The sequence below is a fragment of the Syngnathus floridae genome, chromosome 3 (genome assembly GCF_059516105.1).
Source record: "Syngnathus floridae isolate MCC-2025c chromosome 3, RoL_Sflo_1.0, whole genome shotgun sequence".
Classification (NCBI taxonomy): domain Eukaryota; kingdom Metazoa; phylum Chordata; class Actinopteri; order Syngnathiformes; family Syngnathidae; genus Syngnathus; species Syngnathus floridae.
In genome coordinates this window covers 6,577,906-6,595,455 of record NC_142415.1, presented here as the reverse complement: position 1 = coordinate 6,595,455, position 17,550 = coordinate 6,577,906, and the positions used below count along the sequence as shown (strand labels likewise).

Genomic DNA, 17,550 nt, shown 5'->3' with positions numbered 1-17,550 from the left:
ATGTAAATAGCACAGCATTATATCTTCTGTATCAGCACTTTTATTTACATAAATATTTCTGTTGCTTTGACAAGAGTCAGAAACTCTTTTTTTGTATACACTAAAGGGGTGGTGGGTTCATCACTTCTTCTCAGGAGCCTCAGCTCCAGCTTCCAGTGTGGGCGGAGCCTCCTTGGCCTCTCGATGAGCTGGAAACACCTCCCATGGTGTGTTCAGGTCAAACTTCCTAAACTCCTGTGCAAGCTCCACCGGCTCAGCTACTACACGCTTCAGTTCGTCGTCGTAACGCACCTGGCAGAAAGACAGGATCAATTATTGGACAATTGTGAAATAAAAATGTGTCTTTGTCTCTCTATTATACTGCTAGATCTTTGAGGCTAAAGTAGCTAGTATATTTTAGTTTTTAATTTCACAGCTGTGATGGCTGTGATTTTATGCAATCTCCCACTGCTTATAAAACGCAAATGAAAATGAAATTTTTCAAAACATTTTTTTTTTTAAACCGAACCATTTTGTTTCTCTACTGCTTGCAAACGTTTTATGATGGCAACGATTTTACTTGACATTATTTCCTCTGAGTACTTGGGAGATTCCATTGTATTAAAAGGAAGAGTGGTTGGGTTAGGTGCATGTGTTGCCTCTGAAGTCACCTCAACATATCCTGATAGAGGGAAGTCTTTCCTGAAAGGATGCCCCTCAAAGCCGTAGTCGGTCAGAATGCGTCGCAGGTCAGGGTGGTTGGCAAAAAATACACCATACATGTCCCAAACCTTCACGTGATAACCACAAACGTGCAGTTTGGTAAATCGGTGATGAGTATGTTTGGCATTGAGTAGTTTTTGACTCACCTCCCGCTCATACCAGTTGGAAGCAAAGAAGACGGGAACAGCAGAATCCACTGGCGTGAGTTCATCCGTGTATGTTTTAACTCGAATACGAGAGTTGTAGCGTAGTGACAGAAAATTGTACACAATCTGAAAACCAACACACAACACAAAAAAATGTTTTCTTCTAGTTGTGGCACAAATCTAAAGTCATACTGCCAACAGCATGCAGATTGGGAGGGTGGGGGTTTGCTTTCTGATTTTTTAAGTGCAATTTGTATTGACAATTGTCAAAGCAATCAATTGTCAAGCATATTCAGCAATATGGATTGATATTGAATTACTGCTCAGTCCTACTCCTTGCAATATTTGCATGAGAGTATATCACTGACATTATGAGATCTTTGTTTGAGAGAAAAAAAAAAAAGGTTCATCTTTACGCAAAAATACAAAATAAAAACTGCTGTACCTCAAAGCGGTTCTGCCTTGTAGGAATGTCGACAGCTGTTAGGTCGATCATGTTTCTGAACTGAGCGTTGGTGTGGTCCTTCAGGAATGTCAGCACAGGGATCACGCCATCAGGATGGATCATCACCTCCAGCTCATTAAAAGACGTCACCTAAACACACACTTTCGCAATCAGAACACTAGTGAACTGGGCTGTTCAGTAGAACAATTGAACAGACGTCTTTATCTGAGAGCCAAAAAGAAGTCTGCACGTTCGGGAGTGTTATTTACTCAGGCTCTGGAATGCCCTGGTCACTGACATCAGAGCCACGAGCTCAGTAGAAATATTCAAGAAAGGATTAAATACTTATTTATACACGCGTGCAATTAGTTAAACTACAATTTTACTGTGGCTTCGACTCTATCTGCTGCCCTCTCCTCCGCAGCTTTGGGCAGGGGTGAGCTGATGACCGAACTAAAAGCTGCTGTCCCGGACGCTCTGAAGTGGACCAGTTCCTCGCTGGCACTGTCATGATGATCGACGGCGTCATCCTGGAGCGCTTCGTCTGATTAAATAGACTTCTACATTTCTTTATTCCATATCGTTTCATATTACATTGAGAGCTAAATGTTGCCCACTCGCCACCCATTGTTGCAGCCTGGTCCTATCTGCGGTCCCTTCTTAACGGTTCTCATCTTTCCGCAGTCAGGGTTTTTGGAGTTTTTCCTTGCCCTTCTGGAGGTCAGGGATGTCGTCAATAATTGTGGGCATGTGAAGACCTTTGAAATGTTTCTTTCATTAGGTGCGATATAAATAAATTTGACTTGACATGTCGGTTTATGGGAGGATTTTCATTATCTGTCTCAACTAAGGGCAGGATTATGCAGCCAGCATGTGTGGAGGCCATATGTGTAAAACACTAAGACTTCATCGATGTCTCATTACATTTGCCCATATGGTCTCCATACAGTGTTGTCCCACATAACCATACTCTTGGATCAGAGTGCATTTACTGTGGCATTGAACAGACCTGAACCTGCTGAACGTATTTGGGCATCATCTCAGCCACATACTCTCCAAACACTGTCAGCTGGTTATGAGTGACTGCATCCTTAGGCCGCACGGTGGCTGCGGAGAAAATGCAAAGAAGTTGCAAACTGTTCATACGAGTTCACACACTGTCCTCCAACTTCGCTGACAGAACTTGCTCTTTTAATTAAACACGAACAGAATATTTCAAATTAGTTCTGCTTTAAATGCACAATTTGAAAGAATATTTACATCATTTGTATTATACAACTAATTGTATAACCCCAAACAATACGCTGCTGTCATCTGTTTACAACCAAGTTCTGTTTTTACTGAAGCGAGATAAATACTGCCCCAGCCTTCTTCTGGTACATGACAGCATTAACAATCTCCAAATGCCATATGCTGGGACAACCACAAACTGATGCCCATCTGGAAATCACACTTTCAGCAGGTTAAGCGATTTCCTAACGCGCTATCAAAAGCAGTGCGTTCCAGCAGTACTTACGTTTTGTCTCAGCAGTGGAACTTTGCAATCTACTCTGCTGCAGGAGACATGGAGACCTTGCAACTGGACACATTAGAAGGCAAAGTAAATACGTGTATTGTACACATTATTCTCCTAGACTTTAGCACCAGCAAGACGCATTCAACTTTGACATCCTGTGTTCACTAGAATTGAATAGGACAGGAGCGACCTAACACTAACAGCACAACATAATCATAAGCAAATTCAAAATTGCCCCGAAGATAGATGACTTAACGCGTCATGTTAAGTCAACATGCAGTGCGCAAACGAAAATCATATGAAGCTGGGTTGCTAGCATTAGCTAGCTCGAAGGTCAAATCTCGTGACATATGGCAGTAATACTTGACTGTGACATTTACTCGTCGCACACTCAAACCAAAATCCTTTAGTGGCGTTTAGTCTTCAAGAGCCCATCATTGTGTACTGTTAACTTACTGTTGTAACTGCGTCCGAGACCTCCACGGACAAAGCGAAACAGGGACGCAGCCATGTTGACTCAGTGGTCGCTCTTCTCTTGCGAGTTTAACCGCTATCGCCAGCTAGTGGACTGGGTGATGAATGAGTAATAATCGTGCGAGTCCCAAGTTACTGTGGTGTCAAACAAAACAAAAACAACAAATAAAACACACGCACACGCACACATTTTTTTAAATTAAAAGCTATTTCTACTGACTCATGTAAAAGGCTACATTAAACATACATTATCAGATATATTACATTATCAGATACATTCATCGCATACTAATGTATCTGATCACACTACTGCAGTTAAAGTTAAAGTCCCAATGATTGTCACACACACAACTGGGTGCGGTGAAATTTGTCTCTGCATTTAACCCATCACCGAAAGGAGCAGTGGGCAGCAGCAGTGCTGCGCCCGGGAATCATTTGGTGATCTAACCCCCCAATTCCAACCCTTAATGCTGAGTGCCAAGCAGGGAGGCAATGGGTCCCATTTTTATAGTCTTTGGTATGACCCGGCCAGGGTTTGAACCCACAACCTTCCAGTCTCAGGGCGGACACTCTAAATGAACACAATTAGGCAGCATTTCGATATTTTATTCATGAAACAATGGCAGTACTTCAAACTACACACTAAACAATAGGAAATGTGAAAACATTTAAAAAATTGCACTGTTGTGCGTAAAACTGTTGTGTATAAAATATTAAAGGAACTCCCTTTTGAATTCACTCGAGACATTTTGAAAGGTATATATGATTGATGTCCCATTTAATAACTTGAATTACTGCGCCGCTCAAAACAAAATATATTTTTCAGACTCCAAAGCAAAAACTATCAGGATAAGAATCTTTCAATACATGTTCATTTTTTGCTGTACAGTATTGTATTAACAACTAAAAATATGACCAATGCAGTAAAACTTTGAAAATGGTGATTTAAAAAAAAAAAAAAAAAAAAAAAAGTTCAAAATAATTATGCTCTCTTGCCACAGAGTGTACAAAACAGTACCAAGAGGAGACCAACGCCAAAAGACCAATATTAAGTATGGCCGAGTCCAGCAGTCGGTGCTTCACCTCTGTTGGGAAGGTGCACACACCTGCAGATGGTATTTCCTCAGCATTTCCAACTGGGCCGTATGCACCATAATGTGGGGCCGGATAGACGCCAATTTCAGACATGCTTCCTCAGGGGTCCAACAGTGGAGCTGTCAGCAAACAAAGCAATCAAAATCAAACAACTAACAGGAAAAAAAAAAGAGACTTCAAGAATAGATAGAAGAATAGAAGGAATTTTTTTTTCCATCATACACCCCGAGTTTTGGAAATGAAATGTCACTATTTCACTACCATACTTTCAACAGTAGTTGTTGGTAAGATGCTAGTCTGCTGCCTGTGGTCTACAACAAGGTTTCAAAAACTTCACGTTATCTTTTTAAATGAAATCCTGAAGTGTGTGGTTTACATCAAAGTTGTGTTTTCAAGACACACACATAACCCATACTTGCGTACAAATTGAAACATACATAGGCTCCATGATAATGATGATGATGATGATGATTACTGTTTGTATCCAAATATGGAGGCCATAAGCACAAAATAATCTAATTAAAAACTGAGAAAAAGAACAATTCCTCACCATTATTCCTGTGTTTAGTCATAGTCATGCATACTGGTGGGGGCAAAAACTATTTGTTTTTGAGTGTCCTTATTACCACTTTTTTTAAATTTGAGCAGAAACATGTATTACCTTAAAAATTTTCAATTTGTAAACAAAAATGCAAAAAGAAAAATATGAAAGCAAACATGTAAACTTCATGTTTTCTCAGATTCATAAGAAATTCTGAACTAACCCGTATGAGGTATGCAGCAGCTAGTGTGGCGCTGCGGGAACGTCCGGCCTTGCAGTGAACATAAACGCTGTTTCCCTTCTCTCTGTGTCTCAAAGCAAACTCGACTCCTCGGTGCAGATTCTCTAAAGTGGGAACACCGATAAGATCCACCGTGCTCAGCCTCAGTTGCTCCACCCCAGCAGCCTGCCACTCCTGCCACACAAGCATACATTTACATCTAAAAAATTCTTTTGAATATCATGGAAAGGTTCAATATTTTGCCATCACTTATTTCAAAAAGTGAAACTACATATTCTATGCTGCTAATGGGTTGAAATATTTCTCATTCTGTGTAATGACTATACAATGAGGTCACAAACTTTTGGACAAGGCCTTGGCCTCTGTGCTGAAGGTCGATAGATGAAAAGCATAAAAAAAATGATGACTTGCTTTTCAGTGTTTAGCTGCTACAATACAGGTGGGAAAGACGTCTCTGGGTCGGAAGATTCTCTCACGACGTAAAGCGTTTCGAATTATTACAGCTTCGATGTCGATCGGATTTTGAATGAAGGGCCAATCCATTTCTGGGAGGAGACGGGTAGAAACTCTCTTTTGTAGTAAACCTGCCAGCAAGCAGGTTATGTTCACAGATTAAGTTACCGCAGTAACTGACCCAGAGTTTAAGTTACCGCTCTTTCTGGAATGGATAACTCAGTTTTCCTCATTTTAGGGTTAACTTACTCAGAGTTTTCACGTAACCCGCTTTCTGGTTCACAACTCACAAAATAAACACAGGGATTGTTAAACTTTGCATTCAGGCAGAACAGCCCTTGTGTCAACGTCTTACATGCCCCAAGATAAACACAGTCCTTTTGAGTGTCATTTGTGTTCCTTCAACTAACAAATAAGACTTTTTGATGAACTCACCTCCGCAGAGTTACAAAAGTATTTGGTCTCATAGTTCTCATTCATTGTTATAACTCCTCGGACGTTTTCAGAGTCCACCAACTGAAAGACAAAGAAAATTCACTTTTTCACTTTTTACTGTTGTAAATTTGTGATAACCTCTAAATGTATGCAATTACACTAAAACCGTACAGACTCCTGTAGACAAAATACTTGCCCTTACAGCCAAGAGTTGAATAAAAATATATACAATATTATTTATTTTTATTAAATATGAAGTCATTCAGTAGGCATTTTCGATAAGCTGATGGCTGGAACTGGGGTCTGTGAGAAACATAAAACAATTTTAAAAGGCCAGCATAGTGTACAGTATTTTGTATTTACTAGGTTTGCCTCAACAGGATGCAGTACGGAATTATTTCTGCATATCTATCTATCTATCTATCTATCTATCTATCTATCTATCTATCTATCTATCTATCTATCTATCTATCTATCTATCTATCTATCTATCTATCTATCTATCTATCTATCTATCAGGTGAGGTCCAGTTACAGAAATATAGAGGATTAATTACTTTACAGTAAAAGAGAAGCCATACCTGTTTGGTCATGGATCTGAAGGGCAGTGCTCCAAGCAGGACCGTTTCATCCACACGGTCAAACCACCTCCGTGAAGACACCTTCTCCATGATGACATTGTAGGCGAGTGTAGGGTAAAAGAACAGCCTTGCTAAAACTGCAGACATGATTAAATTACTCGGTCTGAAAGTGATTTTCTTCAACCCGGTGTATTTCGGCAGCACACACGAGACACATTTGAGTGGTGCATTAATGTTGAGACGGTGGCCCGCCCCCACTTTGTTGTTCCGGTTGTAGTTGAACTTCCGGGTAGCCCCTGCAAAATAAAGATCATTTGGTCTTATTTTTCTTATCGTTTGATTAAAAATCTAAAATACTTTTTATGAAAGCTTGTCATAAAAAAGGAACCTTCGTGATTTTGAAGTGAAGTGTGACGTTTTAAACCGGTTATCATTAATGTTTAAGTTGCAATGGGTTTTAACGTTATTTAGAAAGAAATTAGGTCAGATAAGAACGCTTGACAAGTTGACACCGAATTTAACTACAAAGAAATGGCGTAAAGATAATGTCACTAAAAAGAATTTGTTTTTGCCCATGCATTTGGTTGCTGACAAAGCTAAATTATAAACGCTATCATGGAGCACAAATAAAACACCCCCTTGTACAGTTAAGTGCACTCAAGTCCCACTTTGATCCTGATTTAAAAAAAAAAAAGATGTAGCAGAGGGAAAATAAATAGTCATACACAAGGAAGTGTTCTATTGTCATTTGCTCCGTAATTTATTTCCACCACATCCACATCACATTTCAGAGATGCAGGGTTCGATTCTAGCTCCGGCCATCCTGTGTGGAGTTTGCATGTTCTCCCTATGCCTGCGTGGATTTCCTCTGGGTACTCAGGTTTCCTCCCGCATTCCAAAGCCATGCATGGTTGGTCGGTTGACCACTTCAAATTGGCCATCGGTGTGACTGGTGGCCAGTTCAGGGTGACCCCACCTACTGCCAAAAGACTGTTGGGATAGGCCCCAGTACGCCCACAACCCTTGTGAGCATAAGCTGTTTGGAAGATGAACAAATGATGTGAAATACTGTTAGTTCATGTATACAAAGTGAGACACATCTTTCATATTTTGACGATGGTTTACAGGTCACTTTAACTATTCTGTCTTTTGTAAAAGCACTTTTATAGGACATATTTACATTTTAATAGGCTATTCAGCTTGTCCAAAAAAACAACATTAGGAAAAGAAACAAAACAGTAGGTAAAAAAAATTAATACATGTACACACATTCATTCATAGATTGCAAACAGTTGGGAAAAATTCAAATGGAACAGTGTTTACAACTCCAGAATGAATTGGGAAAATTTTTACAAAAAAGTGCGAATATTTATACATTTGATTTGTAACTTTTACATTGCACAATTTCACAAAGTTCATTACTTAAACTTCAGTTTGTAAAATAAAATAACACCAACAGTAAAAAGACAAGGTAGCGTTACGATAACTTATGTTTCTCTGTTAACAGTGACAGACTAGGCAAACGTGTATGATAGCAGGGCTACTAATTAACCACATTAACTTCACTTCATGAAATAGTGCCACAATATATTGATAAATGTGTATAAAGTTAAAAATAAGAAGAAACAAAAACAAACATTTTTAAAATTGGTTGAACTTCTAACGGAAAAAACACTAAACACTGATGGAGTCCATCAAAGTAAAACATAATTGCGTATTTATAGTGGAGGTATCATGTCCAAAGGTGAGAGGTCAAAGTTTGGTGATGGTAGAGTTCAGGATGTGCTGCTGGATCTTTGGGTTAGAAGCCTTGGACAAGTCTCGCTGTCAAAAAGGCAGAACAGGATTATTTAGAACCAAGAAAGAAACAAGTCATTATCATGCCCCCTTTTTCTGTTGCAAGGAATGTACAGTGTGATCTTAAAATATTCACTTTCTCTGTGTGGAAAAAAGGTCTTTATGTATTTGCTAGCTGACTGATGAGTTAATCTGGAGGCAGCATTTATTGCCACACATCCCGAAACAAAGTTAGATAGAATAATAAACACTGGAGGGTAAGTTAAAGTGGACTCATAGTCCAAGCGTTAAAAACTAACCCTTTATAATTAATTGTACATCCTCACTTGTGAGACGTTTTACACATTCTACTTGATTTGGAGGCAGGCCACTCAATGGAATGACAGTGGCACAACAATCTTGACATACAGTATATGGCGCTGGTTGCAAAGTGACTAAACGGGAAATACCATACAAGCCTCATGCCTTTTCCTGCTGGTCTGAACGTAAAGTTGGCCGCAACTTAGCAAAATGGATTTGTCGCCACTGTTACCACATCAAGCCTGTAATAATGGCACTGCAGGAACTGGGGGAGTTTTCGTTCTTCTGTGAGCTACAGCTGTATGAAGACTGCTTCGAGGTGTACTTTGGGCAAGAAACATTGTGATGGCCTGTTGGAGCATTTGAGCCAAGCCACGAGAGACAACCTTTGCCAAGTTCCTTGACCTCAAAACACGAATAAATCAATATCCTCCTTCAAGATGTTTTCACCGAGTCACTGATATCACTCAGCCACAATCTGGCATACTGTGATGTCATCACCGTGCATTAAGGTTAATTAAGTTAGGACTTTTTTTGTTTTGCTTAATGTTTGACTGTTGTAGTTAAGTGAACTACTGCATTGTTTTTACACTGACAGTTGAGAATGTTAAAATGCTTCAGACAATCTCTATACACCTGACGCAAAATACAACACTGTATTTTACCAATATCATTCGGTAGTGTAAGAACTGTATGTCGTTTTTCAAGACATGGTATTACTACAGCATGCCAGATGAAGGATATTTTTCAGACAAAAGAGCATGCTTTAATCGACAGACATGAGATGTGCATACTCAAAGGGATTTGTTGGAGTCACTCAAGGAATGACAAGAGCGTTAGAGGAAAGAAGAAAAAAAACATTAAGACAACGGCCAATTACCACAAACTCCGAATACGTGCTGGCAACAGAGTTAAGGCTGATGTCACACTGCCGATGAGGGGAGGCCACCAACACACCACCTACAGGGGTTCCCCTTAAATGGGTGTCATTTTCTTTGTTACAGTTCTTCACAAGTGGATGGGGAGGTTTACCACCAATCCTTTGTGCAGGACCCTGGAAGCGACACATTCACCAGTCAGTCACATAAGAGACGCCGTTCGGGACATATTGCATGTCAGGATTAAATCTTAATCACTGAAACACTACCACGCACGCCACTGAATTCTGCATGCTAGTCTAGTTTTAGAAAATAAAACATATGACATTTTAGGAAAATTTTATTTTTGACTCTTTTCAACAATGCCATTCTATTTAACCCTGTCAATATTGCATAAATCCCAAAGGAAGCAAAGCCAAATCCAATTGGTGCCTCATAGCCAGAAAATACATCCATTTCAGACATGGAGACTGATTTGAATTATGTTCTACAACATATTTTCCACACTTTATGCTTCATGTTTTGAGCACGATTAAATTATTGTCAATACTGTTTCTCAAAATAACTGCAGCTTCACGGCAGTCACGTTCCCTCCCAAGCGGTCTGTGCGCCTGTCTGCGCGGAGCGAATGATGACGACCAAATTAGACACTGACCTGGCTGCTCAGACCGCGCTCGCATTGCAAAAAATCCGAAACATATCCGATCCAGGACTACATATAAAAGTGGCCCATTTTGGATTTAAAAACAAAACAAAAATCTGAATTGTAATTTTTGTACTTAAAAAAATCTATTGGCCCCCGGGCCCCTTCACTTTATCAAATCTGGCCCTCCTTGCAAAAGGTTTGGACACCCCTGCACTACACTAACCCGGAGGAGATCATGCCGAGCCAAACCAAAGTGAATCGCGATTACGCATTAATCTCCTGTTGCATTGTGGTCCAGTACACAATACTAAAGTTTTGTAAACCCTCCCCAATACTTTAACGCTACATAAACCTTTTCCTTAATAACCATTCTCACACTGTTCTGTGTATGTATTGTACCTTTACAGTAAATAAAATAAACACGTGAGATTGTCATGTACTCCTCGTGCACCGGTTGGTGCTTTTTCCCTTGCGCGTGGCCGAATACCACCTCCTGCGCTTGAACTCAGACACGTCCGCAGTGACGCACATTCCTCAGAGGCACGCCCGCACTGTCAGCGCTCATTGCCACTGTCGCAACTCCTTTTGCACACTTCGCGCATAGCTGGCTGACGCGCTTCTCGCGCTTGTCCGCAGTGACGCACATTGCTTCGAGCCACACATGGCACTATTAGCATGTATTTAAACGCCGTTCTCCAGTCACTCATAAATTTGTGAAATATGGAATCCGCTATAGGTGAAGCACAAAGTGGCGACGGGTTACTGTAACTAAATATCAGATACAGGTTGCATTGAGCAAAAAAAGAAATGAGGTGCGGTGTGAACAGATTCTTCCCACCAACCTTGTTAGGAGTTAAAGGCGTCCTTGGCCGTGGCCGTGCCACCGGTGAACGACAGACAGTTCCACTAAAGGCAGAACGCATCGTGCTGTTGGGTGTAGCCATAGAAGTACTGGATGTGGCATTCTGAGAATGAGAGGCAAAAGAATATTACTGACTAAACAACAAATGACCACTAAGCTAATACCACAACAGAAGCACTGGGGGAAAACATATGCTTTTTTTTTTTACCATCCCTCGTGATTTGTAAGGTTTAAGGTGGCCCAGCATTCTGCGCTTGGTGGTTTGTACGGCTGTTCCATACAACATATCCTCCTCAGTCTGCTTGCTCTTCTTCAGTTGCTGTTCCAAATTTGGAAAGAAGAATGTTAAATCATGCAGAAGCAAATCAGTTTTGCATATAGTCAACATGCTTACCCTTTCTAATTTTTCTCTTTCCTTCTCTGCAAGATGCAGCTCCCACTGTTCCTCCACATACTGAAGAAACTTTTGGCCATTGACCAAAAACTCACTGCCCTGCTCATTTTCCCATGCATCAATCTGGTCTTTGAGTTTCTTTTCCAACTTAATAAAACAAACTTGGTTTATTATTATCATCAAGTGTTCAAAATTTTAGCTTTGGTAGTTCTTACCTTTGGCAGCATTTTATGCAACTCAGCCCTCTGTTTCTCCTCTTTGAGCAGATTCCCACCTCTGTTAGTAAATCTTGATGGATCTGATGCTTTTTTCTGAAATAAAAATTCCACTTTTTACGTAAATGCCTTGCAACCAGTGTTTCTACAACTTTTGAGTGAAATAAAACGATTTTCAAACTGAAATGAACTAATGTGGTTCAGAGCAAAGCAACAGTTTTAGCTGCACTCACAATTAGTTTTTTTCCTCATTTTTCAACATTCAAGAAGACTCACTTCTAACTCCAGGAAGAGTCTCCAGCTTTCTTCCCACTGGTGAACACCATCAAAAAGCTCTTTGTGATCCTCGTAATACTTCTTCAAACGCTGAATCTCAGCATCATGCACACTCAGAAGCTCCTCAGAGAAATCCTCTAACGTATCAAGTTTTACATTTAGCACAAAAAAACCCCAACAACAAAGAACAACTTGTACCAACGACCAATATTTTTTACTGAGTGGGAAAAAGTCAACTCACCGCTGAAATATGGGGAAAACGACTGCCGTTGCTCATTACTTAAGAAGCACTTCTCCCAAAACACAGCGATCTCAGAGCGGATGACTTCTGTGACTCTGTGAATGTTATGTAGTTTTAGTTCTTCCAGATGATTTATTTCTGCTTGCAACTGAAATGGGAAACAAATGGATTAAAAAAAAAAAAAAAAAAAAAAAAGCAAAACTAATACAGTATTACAATCAGACAACAAAAATATAAATGGATAGTAAGAATGACATTTTACCGCCTTCAGGTTGCGCTTCTTGGACATGACCATGTGTTCATCAAAAGCTTGTCTCTCCTCCTGGGACACCTGCAATATGTCCCACAGCTTCTGGATCTTCTCTCGAAGAGCCTCACATGCTGCCTCGTTCTCTGCCTTGTGCTGCTCCAGCTGCAACCCATCCGTTACATCAGCCATCACTCAGGTTGTTTTGGGTATCTTCTAAATTCCAAATCTGTTTTGAAGTGATTGAAGGCCATCTAAAAGCAGGCATTCTCACAAACTTTTCCTCAGCTCCCCGTCCAGTGTATAATGGTAGGAAGGTTTTCACAACCCCTGCGACAGTAGTAGTGGCGAGACACTGCCAGTGTGTCATTACTGAGGTCACCAAGAGCCCAAATATCTGACGCCATTCAAGTTGCAACGGGCAACAGGTGTGCGAACAAGCAGTTTGGACAGGGCAAGCTCTCACTTTGGTGAGTTCTGTCTGAAAGGGCTTAGTGAATTGTCCGCATCAATTTGCAATGCAGACAGGGTGGTGGCAGCTTATTATTAACAGGTTGGATAGCATTCAGAGAGCTCATTTGCAAAACATTGCGCAAGATTCAAACTAAAGGCAATGCCTATACGAGGCATAAAACAGTCCCATCAATGACATGTTCAATGAGAATTGATGTCATTGAATTTAAAATGAAGTGATCAGGCCAAATTGATTTAAATGCCTTCATAGGGGCTCTGTATGGTAGTGTCGGAGTAATGCCACACAACACACAACAGTAATCAGGTGTTTTTTTGACACAATTCAATTAAAGTAAGGTCAAGTGTTTTGAACTTGATGAAGGAATTGGATTTGAATTTTCTGGCTCAGTCTTGAGCATAGGCACGTGTAAAGGAGACCAGGAAAACCCATCTCACCTGACAAAGAAGCAGTTTGAGTGAAGTAATATTATCACGAGACAGGCAAAAAGTGTCCTCATCCTCGCAGACAACATCCTTCTCAAAGCTGGTCTCTGGAATGTGATCCAGATCATTCATGCACAAGATGATCTGCTTCTTGAGGCCCACGAACTCAGCATACCGGTTTGTCTGTTCATAGAGGAAAGGGGAAAACACTGAAGAAATTACATTTGATTTGGTGAGTGTATTCATTGTCGTCGTTTTCTTCAAGCATTACGTTATTTGTCTCAATATGCAGAAGATACTTGTCTGTCAAGCTGAGTAGGTCTGTGTGTGCGTGCTGTCTTGAATTGAAGATTTCAGGAAATGATGGATGGAAATAGTGCAACAGAGCACCTACCTTTTCTGCATTCTGGTTAGTAATATGTTGTTGAAAGCTCTCCAGTTGGTCCAATGTGGGAACAGAATGTGGGGAGATATCAAATGGAATGGAGCACAGGATGTCACAAAGCTCCTGGTCCTCCTCAAGCAGAGCCTTCAGCTGTTGCATGCGGCAAGTCTTCTCCTTTAGCAGGTCCTCAACTTGCGTACGAAGGGTCTTCTCCTGAAGGAGCATGCTAAGACCATCCTGATCCTGAATCAACACAGAGTAATTAAAAGAACATATTCATTGTACAAAATGTGAAGTTTCGTCAAATTACCGTTAGTTTTCTTTTTTGAGAGATTTCCTTTTTCAGACTAAACCACACACACCTATATAGAACCTGAAACAAAACTAACTTAGCACTGTGAATCTTCTAAATTAGGGTACAGCTTCTTGGAATGAATTGTGTTTGAGCTTAAGGTTCGTACTGTACTGTACAACAAACTGCCTGGAGTGAAATATTACATAGCGATGTAATCAGTTTGGTATGGACAATTTGCTGACTGTAACACAGTATGTATTAGTGAACATTTTTAAGACATTGACAGTTGACACTGACTTGACACATTGGAATCTGAAGTTCATGACAGAGCTTCTCCACTTCAGTTTTGCAGTTCTGAATGCTGCTTATAACTCTGTTCCTCAGGGATTCTTCTTCTTTGATCATCATCTTGAGTAAATCCTGGAGGACAGAATTATCACTTAGTTAACCGAATTGAAATCAATACACTTGAGCCAAACAACAAATTATTTGCTAAAGATTAACTTTCAAAAGTATGACGACTTGTATACTGTATTACAAACATAGCAGCAGGATTAGAAAAAAAATAGTGAGGAACTCCAATTAGGGTCTTCACCCTATTCTAGACAAGCACACTTACTATCCATTTTGAGTAGCTGGCTCAAAACCCGTCTATTTCTTGGCCTTGAACACCTTGAAATTATGACCACTGCACTTACCCAAAAGCGATATATAGTCCTAAGTAGTTAATAGGGTTGAGTGCAAACACCTATTCAAGATTCAAGAGTTTTTATTCGCCATGTTTGAGCGGGCCAAACAAGGTATTTGACTTCGGTAAATCACAGCCTCTGTTCAACATTTAGGTGACTAACAACAACACCCAGGACATGTGAAAAATGGCAGATATTCTCAAACATCCCCTGATCTTAAACTCCCAAGAGGGCAAGGAAATCGTCAATCGTCATCTTCCGTCAGACACCATTTGGTATACTCAGTTTAAGCAGTCTGGTCTGGAAATGTACCGCACTACCACAGTCAAGACAAGCGTAATGAATTCTAAAAAGAAACACTGGTGCAGTTTGAACTTTTAAACTCCAGCTAAGATAATTAATACGTAAACAAAAAGCTCAAAGCGTCGTTCAAAAAGAAATATTGAGCGGTGTAGGCACCGAGACGAATTTACTCATCCCATTAGAATATTGCAGGTGCACTTCAAGTTTTAGGCAAGTGTATATGATGATTGCACCTTGAATAACATTCAAGGTGCAGTTTCGATAGGCTGTAATATGCCTCACCTCAATGTGTTTCTTGACAGCATTTGTTCTCTGTAGCCTTTGGTCTTCTGGTATGCCAATCTCCTCCCAAATGTCCTTCAGGTAGACCAAGGCTTTGGTGAGGCATGACACAGACTCCGCTGCTAATACCTCACTGCAAAAATGACAGGATTTAGTTACGAAGACTACAATTACTTTAAAGCACTGAAAGGGGATTCAAACAAATGCTGTGTTCGGTGCATTGGCCCAAAACCGTTTAACATATTTTATAAACACGTTACGGATTGTTCGATACCAGTACAAAAATGTAAAATTAAAACCATACCTTTTTCTCATTGTTAACGGCGTTGCGACTGCCCCCGTTCGAATAAACGAGATGAAAATGCTTCAAAGAAAGGAAAATACTGATCAACTCTGGGACTCGCCTTCAATCGTCCGTTTGTCTCCGTCGTTCAAAACACGCACCGTGCAGAGTTCTGCTCTCCGATTGGCTCGTTCAGAAATGACGCGCATGTTGAGTTTCACATGAACGGCCGATAGCGCCGTGACATTCGCAGGCACTTCACGCGTTGCACCGCCCACCCCAAATATTTCCACTTAATCTGGATTTCAAACAAGCACACAACAAATTTTTAATGACCAGTCATTCTTGACCTGGAACACGAATAAAACGCACAAAACTGTATGTCAATAATATACTTTTTGTCCCTCTAAGTTTGGACAAAGTAAAGGAATCTTACATCAGTGTGGATACAATTGTGAGATTTTACTTTTAAAATGTTAGCACGTGAGCCTCACTATGCAGAGGTTGTGTGTTCGATTCCAACTCCAGCCTTCCTGTATGGAGTTTGCATATTCTCACCGTGCCTGTGTTGGTTTCCTCCCACATTCCAAATACATGCATAGTAGGCTGATTGAGCACTCCATATTGTTTGGAGGTGTGAGTGTGGTGAGTATGAATGGTTGCTTGTTGGCTGGCGAGCAGTTCAGGGCGTTCCCCCCGACCCCTACCACCAGGCAGTCCTGTCTACATTCTACCGTGGCACCATTGAGAGCGTCCTCACCAGTTGCATCGCTGTCTGGGGTGGTAACTGCACTGAACAGAACTTGAAGGCCCTGCAGCGCATAGTGAATACGGCTGGTAAGATTATTGGTGCTTCGCTTCCCTCCCTGAAGGACATTTACACCTCCCATCTCGCCCGCAAGGCAACCTCGATTGCGAGAGATGTGAGTCACCCGGCTCACTCTTTGTTTAACCTTCTGCCCTCTGGGAAGAGGTACAGGAGCCTGCGCTCCCGCACCACCAGACTCGCCAACAGCTTCTTTCTCCAGGCTGTTAGGACCCTGAACTCGCTACCCCCTTCTGCGTAGCGTGCGGCACTGTTGCGCTATTTTCTGGAATGTCTGCTTTATGCTCACTTGGTCCTTTTTTTGCTCCTCTTATTTATTTGTTGTGTTATTTATTCATTATTTATTCAGCACGCTGTTGTTATACTTGTTTACTTGTTTGTCTGTTGTGGGCCATGTCTTGTCACCGTGGGATGGGGGGAACGAAATTTCAGTTTCTATGTGTGTCTTTGGCATGTGGGGAAATTGACAATAAAGCTGACTTTGAAAGGTAGTAGAAGACGGCTGGGATAGGCTCCAGCGACCCTCATGAGAAAAAGCGGTTCGGATGATGAATACCGTATTTGCCGGTGTATAAGTCGACTCGGTGTATAAGTCGACCCCCTAAAATTCGACGGAAATTTACGATTTTATGATATATCCTTTGTATAAGTCGAGCTCAATTGTTGCATTATATTAAACTTCAAAATTCAATCAGAAATATGCGAAATTTATTGACGAAATGTGTTCAAATTCCGGGAGGCCGTGAGCATGCGCAGTGGCCGGAAATAGCTCCAGCCGAGCGGATCGGCTGTTTATAAGCACCGCGGAGGAGATCGCGGAGCCTCATTCGACTTCCAGCGGCCGGCGAGCTCGTGCACGCCGCCCGGCACCACCGGGAGGCCGGAAATAGCTTCAAGCCGAGCGGATCGGCACTTTATAAGCACCGCGGAGGAGATCGCGCAGCCTCATTCGACTTCCAGCGGCCAGCGCACTCGCGCACGCCGCCTGGCACCACCGGGAGGCCGTGCGCACGCGTCAAGTGGCCGGAAATAGCTCCCGCCGAGCGGATCGGCTCTTTATAAGCACCGGGAGGAGATCGCGGAGCCTCATTCGACTTCCAGCGGCC

The 17,550-nt window shown here is 41.3% G+C and overlaps 3 protein-coding genes across 4 annotated transcripts; all 3 read right to left on the bottom strand.

Moving 5' to 3' along the window:
• Window positions 1-17: 17 nt before the first annotated feature.
• On the bottom strand, window positions 18-3,405 carry ndufs3 (NADH:ubiquinone oxidoreductase core subunit S3). The gene is made up of 7 exons (XM_088371272.1): window positions 3,266-3,405; window positions 2,810-2,872; window positions 2,303-2,400; window positions 1,294-1,443; window positions 849-974; window positions 651-770; window positions 18-291 (listed from the first exon to the last, which is right to left on the bottom strand). Exons 1-7 carry the CDS (start codon window positions 3,318-3,320, stop codon window positions 121-123), a joined length of 783 nt encoding a protein of 260 aa, XP_088227398.1. The 5' UTR covers window positions 3,321-3,405; the 3' UTR covers window positions 18-120.
• Window positions 3,406-3,873: 468 nt separating this feature from the next.
• ptpmt1 (protein tyrosine phosphatase mitochondrial 1) lies at window positions 3,874-6,886 on the bottom strand. Its single transcript, XM_088371229.1, has 4 exons — window positions 6,629-6,886; window positions 6,049-6,129; window positions 5,143-5,334; window positions 3,874-4,497 (listed from the first exon to the last, which is right to left on the bottom strand). The coding sequence occupies exons 1-4, from the start codon at window positions 6,773-6,775 to the stop codon at window positions 4,363-4,365; spliced, it is 555 nt and encodes a 184-aa protein (XP_088227355.1). The 5' UTR covers window positions 6,776-6,886; the 3' UTR covers window positions 3,874-4,362.
• A 476-nt stretch (window positions 6,887-7,362) lies between these two features.
• prc1b (protein regulator of cytokinesis 1b) lies at window positions 7,363-15,865 on the bottom strand. Of its 2 annotated transcripts, none has more exons than XM_088371948.1 (14): window positions 15,740-15,865; window positions 15,336-15,468; window positions 14,359-14,481; window positions 13,776-14,009; window positions 13,394-13,564; window positions 12,500-12,649; window positions 12,238-12,385; window positions 11,997-12,133; window positions 11,721-11,816; window positions 11,506-11,652; window positions 11,320-11,430; window positions 11,092-11,214; window positions 9,606-9,779; window positions 7,363-8,452 (listed from the first exon to the last, which is right to left on the bottom strand). In XM_088371948.1, the coding sequence occupies exons 3-14, from the start codon at window positions 14,467-14,469 to the stop codon at window positions 8,381-8,383; spliced, it is 1,674 nt and encodes a 557-aa protein (XP_088228074.1). In that variant the 5' UTR covers window positions 14,470-14,481; window positions 15,336-15,468; window positions 15,740-15,865; the 3' UTR covers window positions 7,363-8,380. The 2 variants fall into 2 exon arrangements, with proteins under 2 accessions (XP_088228074.1, XP_088228073.1); XM_088371947.1 differs by having other exon boundaries at window positions 15,640-15,810.
• Between the last annotated feature and the right edge of the window lie 1,685 nt (window positions 15,866-17,550).

Bases quoted from the DNA above. Each gene is read 5' to 3' on its own strand.
- ndufs3 (XM_088371272.1), bottom strand. From the start codon at position 3,320: ATGGCTGCGTCCCTGTTTCGCTTTGTCCGTGGAGGTCTCGGACGCAGT. The intron at 2,401-2,809 runs GTAAGTACTGCT...TTTTCTCCGCAG, and splicing joins TTCCACTGCTGAGACAAAAC to CCACCGTGCGGCCTAAGGAT. The intron at 1,444-2,302 runs GTCTGTTCAATG...GTGTGTGTTTAG, and splicing joins AATACGTTCAGCAGGTTCAG to GTGACGTCTTTTAATGAGCT.
- ptpmt1 (XM_088371229.1), bottom strand. From the start codon at position 6,775: ATGTCTGCAGTTTTAGCAAGGCTGTTCTTTTACCCTACACTCGCCTAC. The intron at 6,130-6,628 runs GTATGGCTTCTC...TTTGTCTTTCAG, and splicing joins TCAGATCCATGACCAAACAG to TTGGTGGACTCTGAAAACGT. The intron at 5,335-6,048 runs GTGAGTTCATCA...CTTGTGTGGCAG, and splicing joins ACTTTTGTAACTCTGCGGAG to GAGTGGCAGGCTGCTGGGGT.
- prc1b (XM_088371947.1), bottom strand. The intron at 13,565-13,775 runs GTAGGTGCTCTG...CTCTATGAACAG, and splicing joins CTAACCAGAATGCAGAAAAG to ACAAACCGGTATGCTGAGTT. The intron at 11,817-11,996 runs GTGAGTCTTCTT...TTTTTATTTCAG, and splicing joins GACTCTTCCTGGAGTTAGAA to AAAAAAGCATCAGATCCATC.